The following is a 26,033-nucleotide window of genomic DNA, read 5'->3' as shown; positions in this document are numbered from 1 at the left end:
TTCCATTTACCCTAATGAGTGAAACTCATCTTGTTTTCAATCATCTTTTAAAAATTCTGATTTCCTACAAGATCTATGTCATGTTTGAAAAACTATATTCTTTTTTTAAATGAAAAACTATAGTCTTTTACAAATATAATTCCTTCTCAAAATACATTAGAGATTGCTAAATATTTTGGTACAAACACCAAAAATTAACTTTTTTTTTTTTGAGACTGGGTCTTGCTCTATTGCCCAGGCTGGAGTGCAGTGGCATGATCTCGACTCACTGCAATCTCCGCCTCCCGGGTTCATGCGATTCTCCCGTCTCAGCCTCCCAGGTAGCTAGGATTATAGGCGCACGCCACCATGCCCAGCTAATTTTTTTATTTTTAGTAGAGATGAGGTTTCACCATGTTGGTCAGGCTGGTCTTGAACTCCTGACCTCAAATGATCCATCTTCCAAAGTGCTGGGAATACAGGCGTGAGCCACTGTGCCTGGCAAAAATTAACTTTTAATTTAAAACATTTTCTTCATATCTCTCTTTTAAAATTTTTCTTGATTATATCTAGAGACTTAGCTCATGTTCTACAAAACGGGACGAGGTAGGATTTGAATAAAAACTAGTGTATTTCCTAATCATTAATCTCTTTATTTAGTTTTATTAATTTTTTCTTAATATTGGTATATTTGTTTTCCTTGCTTCTGGTCTCATATATTAACACTGTTTCTATCCATAGATTTATAGTCTAGCCTTTAACAGGCAGTTCATATGTGCTATACAGAGAGATGAATACAAAAACATCTTTTTGTTTCAATCTTTGTTTCCTGAATTAAAGGGATTAAATTTTCAAATTAATGGATCAATGTAGCACCCGTCAAATTACTAATGCAAAATGGAGTTTTTCTTTTTTTTTTTTTTTTTTGAGACGGAGTCTCGCTCTGTCGCCCAGGCTGGAATGCAGTGGCCAGATCTCTGCTCACTGCAAGCTCCGCCTCCGGGGTTTACGCCATTCTCCTGCCTCAGCCTCCTGAGTAGCTGGGACTACAGGCGCCCGCCACCTCGCCCGGCTAGTTTTTTTTTTTTTTTTTTTTTTTTTTTGAGACGGAGTCTTGCTCTGTCGCCCAGGCTGGAATGCAGTGGCCGGATCTCAGCTCACTGCAAGCTCCGCCTCCAGGGTTCACGCCATTCTCCTGCCTCAGCCTCCCAAGTAGCTGGGACTACAGGCGCCCGCCACCTCGCCCAGCTAGTTTTTGTATCTTTTAGTAGAGATGGGGTTTCACCGTGTTAGCCAGGATGGTCTCGATCTCCTGACCTCGTGATCCGCCCGTCTCGGCCTCCCAAAGTGCTGGGATTACAGGCTTGAGCCACCGCGCCCGGCCGCAAAATGGAGTTTTTCAATGGAGAGCTGACAGTTGCCTCTTTAAGCAGCTTTACAATGTAGCATAAATAATCATGTAAAAAACTGATATGCTTTCAGAAGTCTGCAGCATCATTCATGAGATGTTCTTGACAAAAATCTCAACCTAATCTCAACCTAATGAATTTTCTAGACATAACTTCCAATTTATAGGAAACACGAGGGACAGAGCAATAAGTTAAATCAAACTGTGAAGCAGAAATCAAGAATGTGGGACATTCTTTGGGTACTTAAAAAAGAAAAATTTAGGCTGGGCGCAGTGGCTCAGGCCTGTAATTCCAGCACTTTGGGAGGCCAAGGCGGGCGGATCACAAGGTCAAGAGGTCGAGACCATCCTGGCCAACATAGTGAAACTCCGTCTCTACTAAAAATACAAAAATTAACTGGGTGTGGTGGCATGCGCCTGTAGTCCCAGCTACTTGGGAGGCTGAGGCAGAATTGCTTGAACCCAGGAGGCAGAGGTTGTACTAAGCCGAGATCACACCACTGCACTCCAGCCTAATGACAGAGTGAGACTCTGTCTCAAAAAAAAAAAAAAAAAGAAAGAAAGAAAAATTCAAAAGCATGAAAAAGTGGGGATATTATCCTAAAGAAAAAGAATAAATTTTAAAAAAATCCCAAATGCAATGAATTAACCAAGAGTGGATACTGATCAGAAAATAAGTAGTTATAAAAAATCTTTGGGCACATATTTGAAGACACTATAGAAATTATTATGTTTTTCCGGTATGATTATAGTATCACAGTTATCCAGGAAATTTGCATATATTTAAAGGCAAAGTGCCATGATATCTATAACTTACTCTCAAATGATACAGAAATAACCCATACATAAGCAGATAAAAAGAGCTGAAATAAGATAAAGCAAATAATATGAATGTAAACATATATGATGGGTTACTAAATTCTTTCAATTTTTCTGTATGTTAAATTAAAATGTACATTTCAAATTTAGGGAAAACCTCAAAGAGAACAATTTACTTCTTGATAGTCCATTATTAATTCCTACTTTATCTTAAATTGTGAACAGAGAATATGAATTGTTGGCTATTATCAAAATCTTGGCCAGGCACAGTGGCTTATGTCTATAATCCCAGTAATTTGGTAAGCCAAGGCAGGAGGACTGCTTAAGGCCTTGAGAACAGCCTAGGCAACATAGTGAGACCCCATCTCCACAAAAAATGAAAAAAGCAAAAGCAAAACAAAACAAGATATGCAAAATCTCTCTCTCTCTTTTTTTTTTTTTGAGACGGAGTCTTGCTCTGTCACTCAAGCTGAAGTGTAGTGGTGTGATCTCGGCTCACTGCAACCTCCACCTCCCGGGTTCAAGTGATTCTCATGTCTCAGCCCTCCGAGTAGCTGGGATTACAGGTGTGTGCCATTACACCCAGCTAATTTTTGTATTTTTAGTAGAGATGGGTTTTTGCCATGTTGCCCAGGCTGGTCTTGAACTCCTGACCTCAGGTGATCTGCCAGCTTTGGCCTCCTAAAGTGCTGGGATTAGAGGTGTGAGCCACTGCACCTGGCCAAAATCTTCAGACACACAAAAATCATATTTTTAATTTCCAAAATTATGTAAAATTTAATAGATGAGTGGCTTTAAGAAGCTGTTCTAAATTAATTATGCTATTAGAATCTTTCATAAAAATTAATTATCAGCAATGCAAATAATGACGATATCCATAATAGCTCATATTTATTTATTTATTTATTTATTTATTTATTTATTTATTTTGAGACAGAGTCTCGCTCTGTCACCTAGGCTGGAGTGCAGTGGCACGATCTCAGCTCACTGCAACCTCCACCTCCCAGGTTCAAGTGATTCTTCTGCCTTGGCCTTTCTGAGTAGCTGGGACTACAGGTGCGTGTCACCACACCCAGCTAATTTTTTGTATTTTTTGTAGACATGGGGTTTTACCATGTTAGCCAGGATGATCTCAATCTCCTGACATGTGATCCACCCACCTCAGCCTCCCAAAGTGCTGAGATTACAGGCATAAGCCACTGCACCCGGCCAATAGCTCATATTTATTGAGCATGAGGCTATATGCTAAACAGTCTTCCCAGGTTTTGACAAGTATAATTTGGGCCACATCCATGTAATAGGACTCTTATGTACCTTTTTTTCTTTTTAGACAGGGCCTAAAAAAGCCAGGCTGGTGTGCAGTGGCTATTCACAGGCACCATCATTGAGCACTGCAGCCTCACACTCTTGCCTCAAGTGATCCTCCCGCCTCAGTCTCCCGAGTAGCTGAGAGTACAGGTGTGCACCACCATGCCTGGGTTTCATGTAGGCTCTTGATTATACTTTGCAAATAATTCCCATAGATGATAAATATCTTGGCCAATGACACACAGGGAGTTATGTGGCAGTGATGACAGGTAAGGCATGAGCTGTGGCTAAAAGCACTACTGCATACGTGACATTAACAAGTTAGTTTATTAGTACTAATTTTTGAGACCTCAACAATGATTGAGTGGTGTCAGGTGTGGTGATTTTAAAATAAAAATATGTCTGCAAATGTTTTGACATTTCTCTCTTTAAAAGGTGAAAGTGGGCTGGGCACGGTGGTTCACGCCTATAATTTCAGCACTTTGGGAACACTGTGGGAGGACTGCTTGAGCCCAAGAGTTTGAGACGAGCCTGGGCAAGTTGGTGAGACCCCCATCTCTACAAAAAAATTAAAAATTAGCTGGGCATGGTGGTGCACACCTGGCGCACACCTGGCGCACAGCCACTTGGAAAGCTGAAGCAGGAGGATCACTGAAGCCCAGGAGGTTGAGGCTGAAGTGAGCCATATGCACTCCACTGGGCGACAGTGAAAGATCGTGCCTCCAAAAAAAAAAAAAGGTGAAACTTAATTCCACTCTTACTGAATGTAGGCCAGACTTAGTGACTTGCTGGTAACAAATAGAATGTGGCAGAACTAACTTCCAAAGGGAGATTATAAAAAGGATCACATCTGAGAAAAGCCAATTGTCACGTCACAAGCACACTCAAGCAGCTTATGGACAAGGCCCCATGGGAGAAGAAACGACTTGCCAGTATAAACTTAGCCACAGAACCAAGCCATATTTGAAAGCATATCTTCTAGCTATAGTCAAGCCTTTAGATAAGCACAACCTCTTGAGACACTTGGAGTAAGAACTGCCCAGCTTCGCCACTCCCAAATTTCTGAGTCACAAAAACTGTGAGAAAAATACATATTTATTAGCATTTTAAGCCAGTAATTCTTCAGGTTCTCTGGAATGTGGCATGAGATAACAGATTCTGGTACCTAGACAAGGGATGCTATTGAAACAAAAAGCTATAAATGTCAGAGGGTCACTGGGACCACAAACTGGGTGGATATTGGAAGGGCCTAGAAAATATTATTAGCAGAAACCTGGATATTTTTGAAGAGGCTCCTAGTGAGGTCTTAAAGAAAACTGAAAAATGTTACTAGAGACTGTGGGGAAGGGATTCTTGTTATATAACAGCAGAAAGCAACATTGCTGCATGTGGTAACTGTGAAAAGTATAAAATAATACATACAGAACTGTGTAACTGGGCCAGGCTCGCGCTGTAATCCCAGCACTTTGGGAGGTCAAGGTAGGAGGATCAAGAGTTTGAGACCAGCTCAGGCAACATAGAGAGACCTCATCTCTACCAAAAAACAAAAAAAAAAAACAAAAAAAAAAACAAAGAATGTACTAGGTGTAGTTGTGCATACACCTGTAGTCCTAGCTACTGATAAGGCTGAGACGGGCGGATCACTCAAGCCCAGGAGTTCAAGGTTGTAGTGAGCTATGATCATACCACTGCACTCCAACTTGGGTGACAAAGCAAGATTATGTCTTTAAGAAACAAAAACAAACAAACAACAGCAACAAAAAAAAGTGGGTAATTTAGCTTAGGAGACTTCCAAGCAGAATGTTGAGGGTGTCTCCTGGCTCTTGTTGCTTAAGTGCAAGAAGTGAGATAAGCTAGAAAAAGTTTGTTAAACACAAGTGAACCAGGACTTGCTTTTGGAAACTCCCAACCTCGTCAGAAAGCAAATGATGCTAAACTTCAGAAATGGTCTCTGGACAAAGACAAAATCCAGAGCGCTGTTAGGGAAACATAGTATATAGGTAACCTTAGGGTATGTGTTCACACTGATCCTCTGAAAAGCAAAAAACAAGATCAGATCAGAAGGAAGGAAGGGGCTATGAATGAAAAAGAGGTCCAGGAAAGGCAGCAAAAGCCTTCAGGTCATGGTTCAAGACGGATGACTCTGAAGGAGAGGAATGAAGCAAGATTGATAGAGAAACTAAATGCAGGGCTATGAAGACAGTTTAAGCCTGGCTGATGGGAGGCTGATTCACAGTTCCCCAGCTGAAGGGTCTGGGTTTCATAAGAATTGACTAGCATGAACACTTCTGTTACGCTCAGAAAAGGGGCTGGGGGCAGCCCATGGGAAGCCTGGCCTCAACATGAACACAGTGATTATTTCAGAGAGGGAGCAGAGGGGGCACTTCACAGCAGGTTATCTGTTCTCCAAAGAATAGAGTATGACTATTAAAAACCCTTGGTTAAGGCCCCAGAAATATCTAATGTGACAATTATGAGAATCACCACTCAATGAAATTTCTATAAAAGGTTCTGTCAGCAGCCTCTGCAGAAGCCCAAGGTAGAGGAGGCCAGATCTGCATGAGAGTGAATGAACAAGTGAGCATGAGCACTAGGGAAAGGCGATCCTGAAGATTCTGTTCATTAGAAGCAAGTGACTAGGTTCACCTCACATGCAAAGGGAGGCAAATTGGACTTCTGGTTTTTTTGTTTTTTGTTTTTGTTTTTGAGATGGAGTCTCACTCTGTTGTCCAGGCTGGAGCGCAGTGGCACGATCTCAGCTCACTGCAGCCTCTGCCTCCCAAGTTCAAGCGATTCTCCTGCCTCAGTCTCCCTAGTGGCTGGGACTACAGGCATGTGCCATCACGCCTGGCTAGTTTTTTATTTTTTTATTTTTAGTAGAGATGGGGTTTCACCATGTTAGCCAGGCTTGTCTCAAACTCCTAACCTCAAGTGATTCGCCTGCCTTGGTCTCCCAGAGTGCTGGAATTACAGGCATGAGTCACCATGCCCGGCCAGACTTCAAGTTTGAAGGGTAGAGTTTCAAAGAATTTGAGGGCATATTTTTAAAACACCATGACTGGCACTCTGAATACAAATTGCTTATATTTCTACGTCATGCAAAATATCCTCAAGAAGCCACCCAAATTGCTTGAGCCCAGAAGTTGAAAGGTGCAGTGAGCTATGATCATGCCTCTGCACTCTAGCCTGGGTGACACAGCAAGATCCTGTCTCCAAAAAAAAAAAAAGCTCCAAAGTCTCATTCATTTGTAGCATCAACTACTCTCAGTCAGGCTAGGATTTCCTCATGTAAATTGAACCCACTGTGGATGAGGACAGCTTTCTCCTGGCACTCTCACTCTCTAAGCCAGCCCACCAGTGTGAGCGAGTCACCTGGAAAACAGATCCTTCAGCCCCAGCAAGTCCTCAGAAGACCACAAGCTCAAGGAAAAACCAATCCAAAAGCACTCAGTTAAGCCTCTTCCGAATTTCTGACCGTCAGAACCTATGAGTGATGTTTACTGTTGTGGTAAGACATTAAGGCTTGGAGTAATTTGTAATACAGCCATTGAAATCTAGTATGAAAGGCTATTGGTCATCCTTTTAATTAATAAGTTTATATAAAAAAATCCATGCCATGGATGTTGTAGGCATGAAGAAACTGGGATTCCTGTTTTTTTTTTTTCTTCTTAATTTACCATTGAACAGTCAGATGTTCCGTTAAAATATCGACATCGAATGCTTTCTAATGTGGCAAGAACTGCATTTTGAACTCTCTCAATTGCTAAAGCCATACCTGTAAGACTAACATTCCATCATTTCTCACCAGTGTGGACTGTCTGATGATGAATGGCGAGCTCGTACTCTTTATGGTCTTAGACTTTTGTGCTCCTATGAATTCCCTGATGGGCTTTAAGGGCTGAACCATATCTGAAGGTTTTCCCACACTGCTTACACACATAGGGTTTCTCACCAGTATGAATTCTCTCATGTTGAACAAGGTTTGAAGCACGACTGAAGGCCTTCCCACATTCTTTACATTCATAAGGTTTTCCACCAGTATGAATTTTCTGATGTTGTGTAAGGTAGCCATACATTTTAAAGGCCTTTCCACATTCTCTACATTCATAGGGTTTTTTATCAGCATGAATGCTCTGATGTGCAGTAAGGTGTGAAGTACGTCTAAAGGTCTTCCCACATTCCTTACATTCAAAAGGTTTCTCATCAGTATGAATACTTTGATGTAGAGTAAGATTTCTATAGAAAGTAAAGGTTTTTCTACATACCTTACATTCATAGGGTTTCACACCAGTATGAATTTTCTGATGTTGATTAAGATATCCATGCAAGCTAAAGGTCTTTCCACATTCCTTACATTCATAGGGTTTCTCACCAGTATGAATTTTCTGATGTTGAATAAGGTTTGAGCCAGTACTATAGGCCTTCCCACATTCCTGGCATTCAAAAAGTTTCTTACCAGTGTGAATATTCTGATGTCGAGTCAGATTTCTATATAAAGTAAAGGTTTTCTTACACTCCTTACATTCAAAATGTTTCATGCCAGTATGAATTTTCTGATGTTGTTTAAGGTAGCCATATAAGCTAAAGGTCTTTCCACATTCCTTGCATTCATAGGGTTTCTCACCAGTATGAGTTTTCTGATGTTGAAAGAGTTTTGAACCAGTAGTATAGGTCTTCCCACATTGCTTGCATTCAAAAAGTTTCTCACCAGTATGAATATTCTGATGCCGAGTAAGATTTCTATACAAAGTAAAGGTTTTCTTACACTCCTTACATTCATAGGGTTTTCCACCTTTATGAATTCTCTGATGTAGAACAAAGTAGGAGGCAGTCGTATAGCCCTTCCCACATTCTTTACACTCATATGGCTTTTTACCAGTGTGAACACTCTGATGTACAGTAAGTTGGTGACCTCTTCTAAAGGCTTTTCCACATTTCTCACATACGTATGGCTTCTCATCAGTATGAATCTGCCCATGTTCAACAAGATTTGAGCGCCTACTAAAAGTCTTCCCACATTCCTTACATTTATATGGTTTTTCGCCAGTATGAACTCTCTGATGAATTCTAAGGTGTCCACCTTGACTAAAGGCTTTCCCACACTCCTGACATTCATAAGGCTTCCCACCAGTGTGAATTCTCTCATGCTGAGCAATGTGTGAGGCATATATAAAGGCCTTCCCACACTGCCTACATTCATAGGTCTTCTCACCAGTATGAAATCTCTGATGCACAGTCAGCTGATAACCACTTTTAAAGTTCTTCCCACATTCTGTACATTCATAGGGTTTCTCACCAGTATGAAATCTTTGATGGAGAGTAAGTTGATAACCACTACGAAAGTTCTCCCCACACTCTTTGCATTCATAGGGTCTCTCAATAATATGAAACTTGTGATGTAGAATAAGTTGATAACCACTACTGAATTTCTTCTGACATTTCTTACATTCATAGAGTTTCTCTCTCTTATATATGCTCTGAAGTTGTGTAGAGGATATACCTGTTTCATAAGTGGGTACTTCTATGTAGCTGATTATCTCACACTGTAAATCCAAATCTGAAACAAAAGAGGACAACAAAAAAAATTTGTATTTCTATACCAGAGAACAAGAAACTTTATGAAACAAAGAAAAACCAACCCTCACAATAAGTGAATGGCATACAGAATTCAAAAATACGGTTATGAAATTTGAAAAAGGCCAAGAAGAGTTCAGAGATGTATACAAGTTTAAGTAAGATAGTAAAATTGAGGACATAGGTAACATTTAGGTGGGGCCAGAATTTTTTTTTTTTTTTTTTTTTTGAGACGGAGTCTGGCTCTGTCACCCAGGCTGGAGTGCAGTGGCACCATCTCGGCTCACTGCAAGCTACGCCTCCTGGGTTCACGCCATTCTCCTGCCTCAGCCTCCCGAGTAGCTGGGACCACAGACGCCCGCCACCTCGCCTGGCTAGTTTTTTGTATTTTTTTAGTAGAGACGGGGTTTCACCGTGTTAGCCAGGATGGTCTCGATCTCCTGACCTCGTGATCCGCCCGTCTCGGCCTCCCAAAGTGCTGGGATTACAGGCTTGAGCCACCACGCCTGGCCGGGCCAGAATTTTTGACAAGCTTGTTTCAAATCTGCCATCTTGGCACTGTCAAAGACCAAGTGAATTAAAACTGAGAGGAGAAAAACCTTGACATCTTTATTTTGAACCTATCACTGATTTAGATGCAGGTCAGTGTTTAAGAATACATCCTTTAAGTTCCTCAAGTGATTTTTCATTATTCTTAGAATAAAATACAAATCCCTTTCCAAGGACTGCTGCTTACCTAGGAGGCCTCATGTCAAAACAACTAACTCTTTACTTTCTATTCTCTATCATAGTTCCTCTTTGCAACACCAAGAATATAGTACAATTGCCCCTTGGTATCTGTGGAGGATCAGTTCCAGGACCTACTGCAGATACTAAAACCCAATCCAGCTACAGATGCCCAAGTCCCTGATATAAAATGGCATAGTATTTGCACATAACCTATACGCATCTTCCTGTATACTTTCATCTCTGGATTACTTACAATAGCTAATACAATGTAAATGCTATGTGAATAGCTGTTCTACTGTATTACTGAGAAAATAATGACAAGAAAAAAGTCTGTATGTGGTCAGTACTCTCACAATTTAAAAATATATGTTTGATCTGAAGATGGTTGAATCCATGAGTGCAGAAGCCATGGATACAAAGGGCCAACTATACAACTTCCCACAACACTTAATGCTGTCCACAGACTGTTTAACCGCTCAAGAGTCCTTAGAAATTAGGACTTAGAAATTAGTCCTTAGACTAATTAGACTTAGAAATGTCTAAGCCTAAGTCCTTAAACTTAGACATTTCGCAGGCTGAATCCTTCTCATCCTTTATGTTTCAGGGTAAATGTTCTTTCTTTGGAAAGGCAGTACCTGCTAACTCTGTCTGTCTCTCTATCTTTATCTATCTATCTATCTATCTATCTATCTATCTATCTATCCATCCATCCATCCATCTATCCATCCATCCATCCATTCATCTAGCTACCAATCAATCAATCATCAAGACAGGGTCTTGCTCTGTCACTCAGGCAGAAGTACAATAGCCCAATCATAGTTCACTGCAGCCTTGTACTCTTCCGGCTCAAGTGATCTTCCCACCTTAGCCTCTCAAGTAACTGGGACTACAGATGCACAACACCATGCCTGGCTCATTTTAAAATGATGTGTAGAGACAGGGTCTCACTGTGTTGCTTATCCACCATGATAAGTCAGCTTCATCCCTGGGATGTGAGGCTGGTTCAACATACACAAATCAATAAACGTAATCCATCACATAAACCGAACCAAAGACAAAAACCACATGATTATCTCAATAGATACAGAAAAGGCCTTTGATAAAATTCAACATCCTTTCATGTTAAAATTAAAAACTGGCAATAAACTAGGTATTGATGGAACATATCTCAAAACAATAAGAGCTATTTATGACAAACCCACAGCCGATATCATATTGAATGGGTGAAAGCTGGAAGCATTCCCTTTGAAAACCAGTACAAGACAAGGATGCCCTCTCTCACCACTCCTATTCAACATAGTACTGGAAGTTCTGGCCAGGGCAATCAGGCAAGAGAAATAAAAAAAGGTATACAAATAGGAAGAGAGGAAGTCAAGTTGTCTCTATTTGCAGATAACATGATTTTATATTTAGAAAACCCCATCATCTCAGGCCAAAAACTCCATAAACTGATAAGCAACTTCAGCAAACAAAATCAATGTGAAAAAATCACAAGCATTCCTTTACACCAACAATAGACAAGCAGAAAGCAAAATCATGAATGAACTCCCATTCACAATCGCTATGAAGAGAATAAAATACCTAGGAATATAGCTAACAAGGAATGTGAAGGACCTCTTCAAGGAGAACTATAAACCACTGCTCAAGGAAATAAGAGAGGACACAAACAAATGGAAAAAAATTCCATCCTCATGAATAGGAAGAATCAATATTGTGAAAATGGCCATACTACCCAAAGTAAATTATAGATTCAATGCTATTCCCATCAAATTACCATTAACATTCTTCACAGAATTAGAAAAAAACTATTTTAAATTTTATATGGAATCAAAGAAGACACCGTACAACCAAGACAATCCTAAGCAAAAAGAACAAAGCTGAAGACATCACGCTACCTGACTTCAAACTACACTACAAGGCTACAGTAACCAAAACAGCATGGTACTGGTACCAAAACAGACATATAGACCAATGGAGCAGAACAGAGACCTCAGAAATAACACCATACATCTACAACCATCTGATCTTCGACAAACCTGCCACAAACAAGCAATGGAGAAAGGATATCCTATTCAGTAAATGGTGCTGGGAAAACTGGGTAGCCATATGCAGAAAACTAAAACTAGACCCCTTCCTTACACCTTATACAACAATCAACTCAAGATGGATTAAAGACTTAACTGTAAAACCCAAAACCATAAAAATCCTGTATGAAAACCTAGGCAATACCATTCAGTACATAGGCATGGGCAAAGACTTGATGACAAAAATGACAAAAGCCATTGCAACAAAAGCCAAAATTGACAAATGGGATCTAATTAAACTAAAGAGTTTCTGCACAGGAAAAGAAACTATCATCAGAGTGAACAGACAACCTACAGAATGGGAGAAACCTACCCATCTGACAAAGGTATAATATCCATAAATTATATGGAACAAATTTACAAGAACCAAACAATACATCAAAAAGTGGGCAAGGGATATGAACAGACACTTCTCAAAAGAAGACATTTGTCTGGGTGTGGTGGCTCACGCCTGTAATCCCAGCACTTTGGGAGGCCAAGGCAAGTGGGTCACAAGATCAGGAGTTCAAGACCAGGCTGGCCAACATGGTGAAACCCTGTCTCTACTAAAAATACAAAAAAAATTAGCCAGGTATGGTGGCAGTCACCTGTAATCCCAGCTACTCGGGAGGCTGAGGCAGGAGAATCACTTGAACCCCCGAGGCAGAGGTTGCAGTGAGCCGAGATTGAGCCACTGCACTCCAGCCTGGGTGACAGAGTGAGAATCCATCTCAAAAAAAAAAAAAAAAAAAAACACATTTATAAGGCCAACAAACATATGAAGAAAAGCTCAACATCATTATCAGAGATCATCAGAGAAATGCAAATCAAAACCACAATGAGATACCATCTCACACCAGTTAGAATGGTGATTATTAAAAAGTCAGGAAAAACAACAGATGCTGGTGAGGTTGTGGAGAAATAGGAACACTTTTACACTGTTGGTGGTGGTAATGTAAATTAGTTCAACCACTGTGGAAGGCAGTATGGCGATTCCTCAAGGATCTAGAACTAGAAATACATTTGACCCAGAAGTCCCATTACTGGGTATATACCCAAAGAAATATAAATTATTCTACTATAAAGACACATGTGCATGTATGTTTCCTGCAGCAGGATTTACAATAGCAAAGACTCGGAGCCAACCCAAATGCCCATCCGTGATAAACTGGATAAAGAAAATGTGGTACATATGCACCATGGAATACTATGCAGCCATAGAAAGAAATGAGATCATGTCCTTTGCAGGGACATGCATGAAGCTGGAGGCCATCATTCTCAGCAAACTATCACAGAAACAGAAAATCAAATACCGCATGTTCTCACTCATAAGTGGGAGCTGAACAATGAGAACACACGGACACAGAGAGGGGAATAACATATACCAGGGCCTGTTGGGGGCTGGGAGGTGAGGGGAGGGAACTTAGAGGACAGGTCAAAAGGTGGCAGCAAACCACCATGGCACACGTATACCTATAAAATAAACGTGCATGTTCTGCACATGTATCCCGTTTTTTTGTTTTAGAAGAAAAAAAAAAAAGACTAATGATGTCACACAGATATTACCAAGAAGGTAGGAAAACGTTTATAACTCTCATCATGAGGCTTTCTAGAGAGCAGAGCAGCTCCCAAGCAGGTCATAAAACAACTTGACAGATTAGGAAAAGGCTGGCTTGGAGTTTGCATGGTGGTTACGGCGTGGTGCTGGGCTGAGTGTTCCTGCTCATGGGATGGGGTTCACATGGTTTGAATGTAAAGGAGGGAGCACCTAGGTTTTCTATCAGCTGGCCCAGAAGTAAACAGAAGGGGAAAAAAAGAGGAGTCGTCAGCAGTTAAACATCAAAAACAGAGTCAGGGACTGGAGTGGTGGCTCACGCCTGTAATCCCAGCACTTTGGGAAGCCGAGGCAGGAGGATTGCTCAAGCCCAGGAGTTCAAGACCAGCCTGGGCAACACAATAAAGACCTCTTCTTTACAAAAAAAAATTTAAAAACTTGGCTGGGCATGGTAGCATGCACCTGTGGTCCCAGATATTCGGGAGGGCAAGGTGGGAGAATTGCTAGAGCCCAGGCGGCCAAAGCTGCAGTGAGCTGTGTTCATGCCACTGCACTTCAGGCCGGGAAACAGAGCAAGACTCTGTCTTAAAAACAAACAAACAAACAAACAAACAAACAAAAACAACCACTTTTTTTTTTTTTTTTTTTTTTTTTGAGCTGGAGTCTCGCTCTGTCTCTCAGGCTGGAGCGCAGTGGTGCAATCTTGGCTCACTGCAAGCTCCGCCTCCTGGGTTGACACCATTCTGCCTCAGTCTCCCGAGTGGCTGGGACTACAGGCACCGACCACCACGCCCAGCTAATTTTTTGTATTTTTACTAGAGACAGGGTTTCACCCTGTTAGCCAGGATGGTCTTGATCTCCTGATCTCGTGATCCGCCCACCTCGGCCTCCCAAAGTACTGGTATTACAGGCGTGAGCCACCGCACCCAGCCAGGAAATCCTTCAGGAAAAAAAATACTCTGTCACTCAGCCTGGAGTGCAGTGGTGTGATCTTGGCTCACTGCAACCTTTGCCTCTCGGGTTCAAGCAATTCTTGTGTCTCAGCCTCCCAGGTAGCTGGGGCCACAGGTGCCCACCACCATGTCTGCCTAATTTGTTTGTATTTTTGGTAGAGATAAGGTTTCTCCATGTTGGCCAAGCTGGTCTCGGAACTCCTGGCGCTAAGTGATTCGCCTCCGTCTGCCTCGGCTTCCCAAAGTGTTAAGATTACAGGCATGAGTCACTGCATCCAGCCAAGACTTTAATTTTTTTTTTGGGGGGGGCGGGGGTGGTGGGATGGAATCTGGCTCTGTGGCCCAGGCTGGAGTGCAGTGGCGCAATCTCGGCTCTGCAACCTCCGCCTGCCAAGTTCAAGCAATTCTACTGCCTCAGCCTCTGGAGTAGCTGGGATTATAGATACTTGCCACTATGCCCGGCTAATTTTTGTATTTTTAGTAGAGACAGGGTTTCACCATGTTGGACAGGCTTGTCTTGAACTCCTGAACTCAAACGATCTGCCCACCTCAGCCTCCCAAAGTGCTGGGATTACAGGCGTGAGCCACCACACTTGGCAAGATTTTAATGTTTCAAAAGCAGTTTTAACCATCTCTATTTTCTAACGAACTACAATGTACATAGAGGATTTCTTAATAAGTGTTAAATTTTTTTTTATAAGGGTTATAAATAATTCTGTACTTCTCTATTAACATGGTATGAAATAAGGAAAGCAAATTATCCAAAGTCTGATTAAGCAAAGACAATCCAAAGTCTGAGTGGAACATTTAATCAATAAAGATCCAGAACTTCATAGATACAATTCAATACTGCAGAGCTCAGTTACTTTCCAGTCACACACAGATTGTTCCCAAAAACTGACCATATACTGGGCTATAAAGCAAGTTTCAACGTATTTCAAAGGATCAAGATCACATAGAGTATGTAGTCTGACCACAAAAAAATGTTATGCTAGAAATCAATACTGCAAAGGTAACTAGACAACATATAATTGGTAATTATATACTGCTTGTAGGTAATCAATATACTGAACAAACAGTGCACTGTGATATGATAAAATAACAAACTTTGGAAAATGATGTGTTGACTGAAAATTATAAGGCCACACACTAAAGGAAGTATACACAAATACTACTCAAGTGAGTACACTTGTTGCTCATGGGGGTACCGGTTAATTCACAAATGTGTTACATGTACACTGGAGTTGAACAGGTACATAAATAAATGGTGGATGGGGAGAGCCAGTTTTCTTGCTATCAGGGTAAAAAAGTTACAGATAAACAAAGCAGGAAGACTAGAATGCATTTTGTAGTACTGGATAAGAGTCAGAGACATTAGTATGAACTCATGTTTAGCTTTAGATGCATACAAACAAATAGACAGAAAGACAATTACTAATATATGTAAGCATACATGGGTGAATGTGCATATATATCCGTTACCCAGACCTTGTTTTTTGTTTGTTTGTTTGTTTTTTGGTTTTTTTTGGGAGGGGGGAGAATGGAGTCTTGCTCTGTTACCCAGGCTGGAGTGCAGTGGTGTGATCTCGGCTCACTGCAACCTCTGTCTCTGAGTTCAAGCAATTCTCCCGCCTCAGCCTCCTGAGTAGCTGGCATTACAGACACGTGCCTCCATGCCCAGCTAATTTTTGTATTTTTAGTTGGGACGGGGTTTCACCATGTTGGCCATGCTCATCTTAAACTCCTGACCTCGTGATCTGCCCACCTTGGCCTCCCAAAGTGCTGGGATTATAGGCATGAGCCACCATGCCCAGCTGACCTCTGTTTTTAAATCCCATTCTCCACTAAAAGGAGCCACACTCCCGGGAGAAACAGCTGATTCCAGGACCACAGGAGGGAGAAAACAAAATGAACTTGAAGGTAGTACCAGGAAAGAAGTCCTCAAAAAACAGAAGGATCAGGATATTAAATGAACGCAGGAACCAACCTAAAAGAGCTACCAATGTCTGAAGCTGAAACAGTATGGGTGGCAAAAGAAATAATGTAATATTTGATTATACCTTGAAGTATAAAACAAATATACATGAGTCTATAAATGAGAAGTATAAATGAGAAGAAACAAATATTTCTTATAGAAGAATTCTAGATATTAGAGATTAAACTCTATGGAATGTAAAGCTTAATTTCTACTCCTGTGTACCTGCTCCCAGGGTGGGCTAGACTTAACAAGTTGTTTCTAAAGAATAGAGAATGGAAAAGGAAAAAATAGTACATTTGGAGTGAAAAAAGCTGGCAGACACTACTTTAGCCAAATGATAAAGGTTAATATCACCAGTGATGTCATGTACCCCAATGTAATGTGATGAAAAGCATACTTCACCTCTGTTACAGTCTTTCTAAAAACTACTACTTCCAGCCTAATTACAAGAAAAATAAGACTTGGACTGGGAGATACACTACTGGCATGGTCTGTCAAGACAGTCAAAGTCATGAAAAGCAAAGCTGAAAAAACTGTCACAGAACAGAAGAGACTGGAAGACAAACATATACAATGTGGTACCCCTAACTGGATGCATCTTGAAATATGAGCTATATGGAAAAACTGAATGAAATCCCAATAAAGAGTCTCGTGTCAGTTTCCTAGTTTTGACAAATGTACTTTATGTAAGATGTTAACGGTGGTGGAAAGTAGGAGAGGTGTATACAGGAAATCTCTGTATTATCTTTGTAAATCTGTTAATTTTGTAAATCTAAAATTATTCTACAATTAAAAAGTTATTGTAAACAAAGATAATTACCAGTGGTCTTTGCTTGGTTGGTGGAGAAAAGAACAAACAAAAATGATCATTACACACTACTTCTTTAATATTCTTGGCAAAAAATGTTTAACCTTACTCTAGTCATGAGGGGAAACCATCAAACCTATAAAACTGACATTCCACAAGAAAACTGGAGTAGACACCTCAAAAAAACCAAACTCTAAGGGGTAAATGTAGTAGGGTAACACCAAGATAAAAAGCCTAAGATCTGGCTGGGCGTGGTGGCTCATGCCTTAATCCCAGCACTTTGGGAGGCCAAGGCGGGCGTATCACAAGGTCAGGAGTTCGAGAGCAGCCTGGCCAATATGGTGAAACCCTGTCTGTACTAAAAATACAAAAATTAGCCAGGCGTGGTGGTGGGTGCCACCAGCTAACTCGGAGGCTGGGGCAGGAGAATCACTTGAACTCAGGAGGCAGAGGTTGCAATGAGCCAAGATCACACCACTGCACTCCAGCCTGGGCAACAGAGCGAGACTCGGTCTCAAAAAAAAGAAAAAAAAAGAAAAAAAAGAGCTAAGACCTACATGCAATGTATGAATACACAATGGATCCTGGAAACATTTTATAAATGACATTTTTAGAAACAGTATAACAAATGTAAGTATAGACTATAGTAGATAAGACTACATTACTATTATAATAATATTGTGACTTTGAAGGAGAATGTCTTTATTCTTAGACGATGCACATAGTTAAGAGGTGAAATTTAATGATAACTGCTACTTACCATCAAGTGAGCCAAGAAGAAAGGTGCATATATACAGAGAAAAAGTAAGGCAAAATGTTAACAACCAAAGATGAATTTACGTGAAGGGTAATTAACTGTATATATATTATATATTATACACATACAGACATACACAAATACATATTTTAAAAATATTCTCACTTGGCTTGATGATTTTCAAAATAAAAAGCTGGGAAAAGGAAGGAAAAAGCAACCCAGAATTTAAGGAGGTATTACCTAAATTCCCATATAAAATTATTTTGAACCAAATAATAGTATGTTTGTATCCATTTATAATTGATAGAGTGAAAGAAGCAGAAAAATGATTTATAAAGCAGATATAAATACATATGAGAAAAGAAGAAAACTTGAAAATTGATGACCTATATATTCATCACAAGAAGCTGGAAAAAGTGCAACAAAATAAACAAAAATAAGACAAAAGTCCAGTAATTAAAAAAAAAAAAATAGAGTTCACAAATACCACAGAAGAGCCACAATGGCAAATATTTTATTTCAAACTAATGTTACTGATGCAATTCTTTCAACACTGATGAAGAAAAAAGTAAATGCTACAATATCCAACCTAGGAGTGCTACCAGGTACCTCAGCTATAGCTCTCCACACTGCACAAACACAATAGGACAGCATTATGATAAAAACATGTTACTAACTTGCTTGAAATGCATAAAACTCTAAAAAGCAGCCACTGCAAAATCAACACACAGAACACTTGGACAATTCTATAAGCATTACGTAATTTGCATCAGTTTTTAAAAAGCACAATGGAAACTGAAGGTTCAGATGTTTTTTTCTGGAGTGTTTCTTCAGACTCTAAGAGGGGGTAAAAGGGTACATTCCCTCAACACAACACATGTATGAAGCTAATGAAACACTTACATCCAACATTATTTTTTATTTATTTTTATTTTTTTGAGATAGAGTCTCCCTTTGTTGCCCAGGCTGGGGTGCAGCGGTACGATCTCGGCTCACCGCAACCTCTGCCTCCTGGGTTCAAGCAGTTCTCCTGCCTCAACCTCCTGAGTAGCTGAGGTTGCAGGCGCGCGCCACTATGCATCACTAATTTTTGTACTTTTAGTAGAGACAGGGTTTCTCCACATTAGCCAGGCTGGTCATAAACTCTGACCACAAGTGGTCCGCCTGCCTCGGCCTCCCAAAGTGCTGGGATTACAGGCATGAGCCACTGCGCCCAGCCATCCAGCGTTAGGAAGGACAATGAAAAAAAAAAACATTACAATCCAATCCCATTCATGAAACCTAAAGAAAACATTAAAAGTTCAGATATAATTGAAAAGAGATAAAATATCAACACATGATGACCAAATTGGATTACAGCATGCAAGGTTAGTCGAGTAATAGAATTCAACACAGTACAGGATAACGGAGGAAAAAAATCATATGAATTATGTCAATAAATGCAGAAAGAATGATTCCTAAGAAGAGTTTTAGCAATTGTATAAAAAAGGAAACCACCTCCATGTGAAAGAGTATTTATATAAATTTTTAAAAAACAGACCTTAGCCAGGCGCAGTGGCTAATGCCTGTAATCCCAGCACTTTGGGACTCTGAGACAGGAGAATTACAGCAGTAAGCCGAGATCACACTACTGTACTCCAACCCCCGGTGACAGAGCAAGACTCAGTCTCCAAAAAAAAAAAAAAAAAAAAAAAGTCAACTGCCTTTTTCTTGTGGAAAATGACAAGCTGAATTCATATGAGACTACAGAAGACTCAGAATAGCCAAAACAATCTTGAAAGACAAGAATCAAGTATCAGAACTCATACTTTGTGACTTCAAAACTTTTTTTTTTTTTTTTTTTGAGACGGAGTCTCGCTCTGTAGCCCAGGCTGGAGTGCGGTGGCCGGATCTCAGCTCACTGCAAGCTCCGCCTCCCGGGCTTACGCCATTCTCCAGCCTCAGCCTCCCAAGTAGCTGGGACTACAGGCGCCCGCCACCTTGCCCGGCTAGGTTTTTTTTGTATTTTTTAGTAGAGACGGGGTTTCACCGTATTATCCAGGATGGTCTCGATCTCTTGACCTCGTGATCCGCCCGTCTCGGCCTCCCAAAGTGCTGGGATTACAGGCTTGAGCCACCGAGCCCGGCCGCCGACTTCAAAACTTTTTATAATGCTACAGTAAATCAAGCAGTATATAGTACTGACAGAAAGACAGTGTGTGTATATATGCATATATATACACACACACACAGGTACATATATCTCAAATTTATGATTAATTCATTATCAAAAAGGGTGTCAACAAAATTCAAAGGAGTCTCTTTAGCAATAGTGCTAGCACAACTGGATATTCCCATGCAAAAGAATAAAGCTGGGCATCTACCCTTTATATCACATATGAAAATTAACTCAATGTGGATCAAAGACCTAAAGGTAAGAGCTGAAACTACTAACTTAGAAGATAACATAGAAGTAAATCCTCATGACCTTGGATTACAAAAGTTTCCTAGATAATAATATCAAAAGCACAGCAACAAAAGAAATAATAGAATGGAATAGAATATTATTCAGCCATAAAAAAAGAATGAGTATTGACACCTCCTATTATATTGATGAAACTCAAAAACATGCTAAGTGAAAGAAAGTCATTCACAAAAGGCCACATGTTGCTTGATTCCTTTTTTATATGCAGAATAGGCAAATCTATAGATATCAGAGGAGATTAATGGTTGCCAGAGGCTGAGAGTGGGAGGACAGGGAATGACTGGCAAGGTGTATGAGGTTTCTTTTCTCTTTTTTTCTGAGATGGGGATTTTGCTCTGTTCCCTAGGTTGGAGTACAGTGGCATGATCATAGCTCACTGCAGCCTCAACCTTCAGGGCTCAAGTCATCCTCCCATCTCAGCCTCCTGAGTAGAAGGCAAAGGTTAAAAAAAGGTATCTTAATCTTGGTATCAAAAAATTTGGAATTAAGGGCACAAATTACAAAATAGACCAAATGGCATTCCATAATATTAAACAATGAAATAACAATGAATTAAAAAGTTAGGAACAGCCACACAACATAACACCTACTATCAAATCAATCTTCAAACAACAACGAAAAGATTTCTAAAAATAAAAAGTAACTAATTAGAGGTAAAGAATGACAGTCTCAAATCAATGGAATAAATCTATTTTATTTATTTATTTATTTATTTTTGAGATGAAGTCTAGCTCTGTCACCTAGGTTGGAGTGCAGTGGCGCCATCTCGGCTCACTGCAAGCTCCACCTCCCAGGTTCACGCCATTCTGCTGCCTCAGCCTCCTGAGTAGCTGGGACTATAGGCGCCGGCCACCACGCCCAGCAAATTTTTTGTATTTTTAGTAGAGACAGGGTTTCACCATGTTAGCCAGGGTGGTCTTGATCTCCTGACCTCGTGAGCTGCCCGCCTCAGCCTCCCAAAGTTCTGGGATTACAGGTGTGAGCCAGCCACCGCGCCCGGCCCACACTAAAATTATGATGTCACAAACTCAGCCCCATCCCAACTAGTTCGCTCTGTTTTGCAAAACCTGCCTTAAAAATTACCCAGTTGCAGGCCGGGTTATTTTTATATATATATATATATCCCAGTCGCTACTTTTCGGTGGAGCATGTTTTTTTAAAAAAAAAGGCTAGGCGCGGTGGCTCATGTCTATAATCCAAGCACTTTGGGAGGCAGGGGCAGGGGCGGGTGGATCACCTGAGGTAAGGTGTTCCAGACCAGCCTGGCCAGCGTGGTGAAACCCCGTCTGTACTAAAAATACAAAAATTAGCTAGGCGTGGTGGTGGGTGTCTGTAATCCCAGCTACTCAGGAGGCTGTGGCAGGAGAATTGCTTGAACCTGGGAGGCTGAGGTTGCAGTGAGCTGAGATCCGGCCACTGCACTCCAGCCTGTGCGACAGAGCAAGACTCCGTCTCAAAAAAAAAAAAAAAAGGAAAAAAAGTTACCCAGTCTAGTTCTAAAACCTGATAAGTAACTTTCCTGGTTTCTTATTTTAAGATACTACTGCTACTCTTTCAAGAGGTTGTTCTCCCTTTTTTGCAATAAATCTAATAAGTTTAGCTTTGCTAGATGAACAGAAATGTCTGGTAATTCTTGGAAGTCAACAGTATATCGACACCCTAGGAAATAACTTATGAAAAATGTTGTTAAATGTAGAAAAATAAATATTTTGAAACAACATAAAAATATAAAAAGTAAGTCCAACTCAGAATAATACAAAGTACCAGAATAATGAAGATATATCAGGAAGGCTGATATTTTCAGACAAAAATCAGTTGCTTTCTAATGTATCAATAATAACTAATTATAGGCTGAGCAAGGTGGCTCACACCTGTATTTTCAGTACTTTGGGAAGCCAAGGCAGGAGGACTGCTCGAGCCCAGGAGTTAGAGACCAGCTCAGCAACCTAGTGAGACCCCCATCTCTAATAAACAAACAAACAAAATAATGAATCACATAATATAGAAGTATACAACTACACATTATAGAATTATATGTTATACAAGTTCTTAATCTCTGACAAGAACATAGCACATTAGAAATTTATAGCAATATCAGAGAACAATTTCTTTTACATCAAGTAAAAGAACTCTATTTTAATTGACCTGAAGTTTAACTGTAACTCAAAAGTTTACAAAAATTTAATAAACTATAAACATAATTTAGTTTTAAGGGTTTTAAAAAAACTATCATTTTTCACATTTCTTTTAAAAAATTATAGTTTAAGTTAGAGAATAAAACTTATATTGTGGTTTCTTTTTTTTTTTTTTTTTTTTTTTTTGAGACGGAGTCTCGCTCTGTGGCCCAGGCTGGAGTGCAGTGGCCGGATCTCAGCTCACTGCAAGCTCCGCCTCCCGGGTTTAGGCCATTCTCCTGCCTCAGCCTCCCGAGTAGCTGGGACTACAGGCGCCTGCCATCTCGCCCGGCTAGTTTTTTGTATTTTTTTAGTAGAGACGGGGTTTCACCGGGTTAGCCAGGATGGTCTCGATCTCCTGACCTCGTGATCCACACGTCTCGGCCTCCCAAAGTGCTGGGATTACAGGCTTGAGCCACCGCGCCCGGCCTATTGTGGTTTCTTTATCCTAATTTAATAATGGCATATCAACCTTCACTGGTCTTTGTTCATTTTCACTACAACTGGATAAATGATTAGACATTATTGCCAGTGTGGCAATTCCTTTAGTATATGTAAAATTTGGACAGCATGAAATGGAGAAAATTATTTTTCTCAGCTTCATTGATAAGAAATGCAAACTATGAAGACTGACATTGTTCACACATGTGATTTGGAGTTTTCAAATTTGTATAAAGCTTGTTCTGATGTTGCAGCTTTGAAAGAACAGGAAGATACTCCAGAGTGATTGGCCACATTGCCACACATACATACACAGCTGCCAGTTTCTCTGAGTTAAGAGGGCCTAGCAATAAGAGGGTCCAGGAGCAATTAGCATACCTAAGCCTAGATCTGGATTTCTAAATGGCGTTCCCAATAAAAGGAACTGGTGCTCCACACAGAAGTGGCTGATTCCAGGGCTATGGCAGATAAAACATAAGATAATCCTAGATTAACAACTTGTAGTGCCAGAAGATAAGAAATCCTCACCAAAGGATGGGGGTAGGTTGAAAAGGCACAGGAGCCAACTTGAAAGAGCTCCAAGTGGCCAAAGAGGCAGGAAAATAACTAAGGATAGTACTGGATTATAACTCATGGAATAAATATCTATGAGTCCATATTGATATAAATAATTGAATAAATAGAGGAATAAGGGAGTATTCCTTCTTACAGAAGAATTCCAGCTAATGGGCCAGGCACGGTGGCTCACGCCTGTAATCCCAGCACTTTTGGAGGTTGAGGCGGGCAGATCACGAGGTCAGGAGTTCGAGACCAGCCTGACCAACATGGTGAAACCCCGTCTCTACTAAAAATACAAAAATTAGCCAGGCCTGGTGGTGCATGCCTACAATTCCAGCTACTCAGGAGGCTGAGGCAGGAGAATCACTTGAACCTGGGAGGCGGAGGTTGCAGTGAGCAGAGATCATGCCACTGCACTCCAACATGGGCAACAGAGTGAGACTCTATCTCAAAAAAAAAAAAAAAAAAAAAGGCCGGGCGTGGTGGCTCACACCTGTAATCCCAGCACTTTGGGAGGCTGAGGCGGGTGGATGACCTGAGGTCAGGGGCTCAAGACCAGCCTGGCCAACATGGTAAAAACCCATCTCTACTACAAATACAAAAATTAGCTGGACATGGTGGCATGCACCTGTAATCCTAGCTACAGCGCCTGTAATCCCAGGCTGAGCCTGAGAGGCGGAGGTGGCAGTGAGCCAAGATAGCTCCACTGTACCTGCACTCTAGCCTGGGTGACAAAGTGAGACTCTGTCTCGAAAAAAAAAAAAGAACTGGTATAAGCAAAATCTACTGTTGGAAGCTAAAATCTGGGGCAGGGATGGGGGACTGTAAAAGTTGGAGGAGAAAGAGGATATCTATATTGTTTTCCTGGGACTCACAAAATAATACCACAAAATGAAGTCTGCAAAAGCATCCTCAGAAGCAAAAGTTTTTTCTCGGACCTTCTCTTGCCCTCCTGTCTCTCAGTCCCATTCTCTCCCGAGGCTAACCATAGCCTCTTCTCCAAGGCAAGTCATGGAAACCAGAACCCCGTGTCCCCAAAGCTATTCATAAAACCTAAAAATATTACTCTAACTTTCCCCCACCTTTTTGGGTAAAAACTGGCCATAAAAAATTACGTGGCTTACTTTGTTTGACTGTTGGTCACAAGACCCCCATTCCAGAGAGGGTCGCCCATTCTAGAAGGAAGGAATATGTGTTCTGAGAGGCCAAGAAGAATCTAGACAAACAGGCATTGCTGGGTTTCCCTACTCAGACTATTAGCATTAGATCACATCCTTTTTGTCCAATCCTGTTTCTACATAGCAGTCCATACTTTGTTAAATCTAAGCATAAAAATAGGTAATTTCCCCTGAATCTTTGGATCTTCTTTCTAAAGGCTCCTGTGTCATGAAAAAGTATGATTAGATCAATTCGTATGCCTTTTCTCCTCCACCTGCCTTTTGTCACTGATTTTCAGTGAAACCTCAGAGGGTGAAAAAGAAGTTTTTCCTTGGCCCGGACAGATACAATTATGGAAAGCATCTCAAACAAGTTATATCATATTAGCATTGCCTAAGGCACAAATTCTTATTCCACCAAATTATATTAGCATTGCCAGTGGAACAAACTATCATAGTCTCCTCATGTGATACAATGGGAGGAATAGAACATCACCTGGGGGCAATTTTTCAAAATATGTTTGGCTTGAATTTAATCATAAGGAAGTGACAAAACATTGCAGATTGTAGGACATTCTAAAAAGAAATCAAGTGGACTGGACTTTGCAAAGATGTCAATTTCATGAAGGAAGATGCTCTGAATTAAAGGATAATAAATAGATTTGGTGGCCGGGCGCGGTGGCTCAAGCCTGTAATCCCAGCACTTTGGGAGGCCGAGATGGGCGGATCATGAGGTCAGGAGATCGAGACCATCCTGGCTAACACAGTGAAACCCCGTCTCTACTAAAAAATACAAAAAACTAGCCGGGTGAGGTGGCGGGCGCCTGTAGTCCCAGCTACTCGGGAGGCTGAGGCAGGAGAATGGCGCAAACCCGGGAGGCGGAGCTTGCAGTGAGCCGAGATCCGGCCACTGCACTCCAGCCTGGGCGACAGCGAGAGACTCCGTCTCAAAAAAAAAAAAAAAATAAATAAATAAATAAATAAATAGATTTGGTGAGCAAGTATGACAGATGTTCCTTGAGTTGATCCTAGATTTTAAAATTTATAAAAGGACATTATTGGGATAGTTGGGAGAAATTTGAATGTGGACTGTATATTTGATAATATTCTTAGAGTATTGTGAAATCACTAGGGTAATGTGGGCAAAGGGTTAACAAAACATTTTTTAATGTTCTGTTATTAAACATTAAACAGAATGGGAATCCCACTCTGCATGAGGATGTACTCTTAGGCTAATTCTCTAACTCTGCTTCCCTAAAACAGAATGGGCTGACTATGTTAATTAAGTTTCATTATTTATGGTAACAA

The 26,033-nt window shown here is 40.7% G+C and overlaps 1 protein-coding gene across 6 annotated transcripts in view; it reads right to left on the bottom strand.

The window, feature by feature from the left end:
- The window catches only part of ZNF573 (zinc finger protein 573), a 63,297-nt gene that overhangs the window by 9,758 nt on the left and 27,506 nt on the right, over nt 1-26,033 (bottom strand). For 5 of the 6 annotated variants that reach the window (XM_007996625.3, XM_007996626.3, XM_037991605.2 and 2 more), the window contains one exon: nt 2,654-9,071. In XM_007996625.3, coding sequence (XP_007994816.2) covers nt 7,369-9,071 — 1,703 coding nt within the window. In that variant the 3' untranslated portion in view covers nt 2,654-7,368. Of the gene's footprint in view, nt 1-2,653; nt 9,072-26,033 lie in introns of those variants that run through there. The other variant, XM_073016530.1, reaches the window with a different exon arrangement.

This window comes from Chlorocebus sabaeus, chromosome 6 (genome assembly GCF_047675955.1).
Source record: "Chlorocebus sabaeus isolate Y175 chromosome 6, mChlSab1.0.hap1, whole genome shotgun sequence".
NCBI lineage: Eukaryota > Metazoa > Chordata > Mammalia > Primates > Cercopithecidae > Chlorocebus > Chlorocebus sabaeus.
This window is presented reverse-complemented; position numbering and strand designations above follow the sequence as displayed.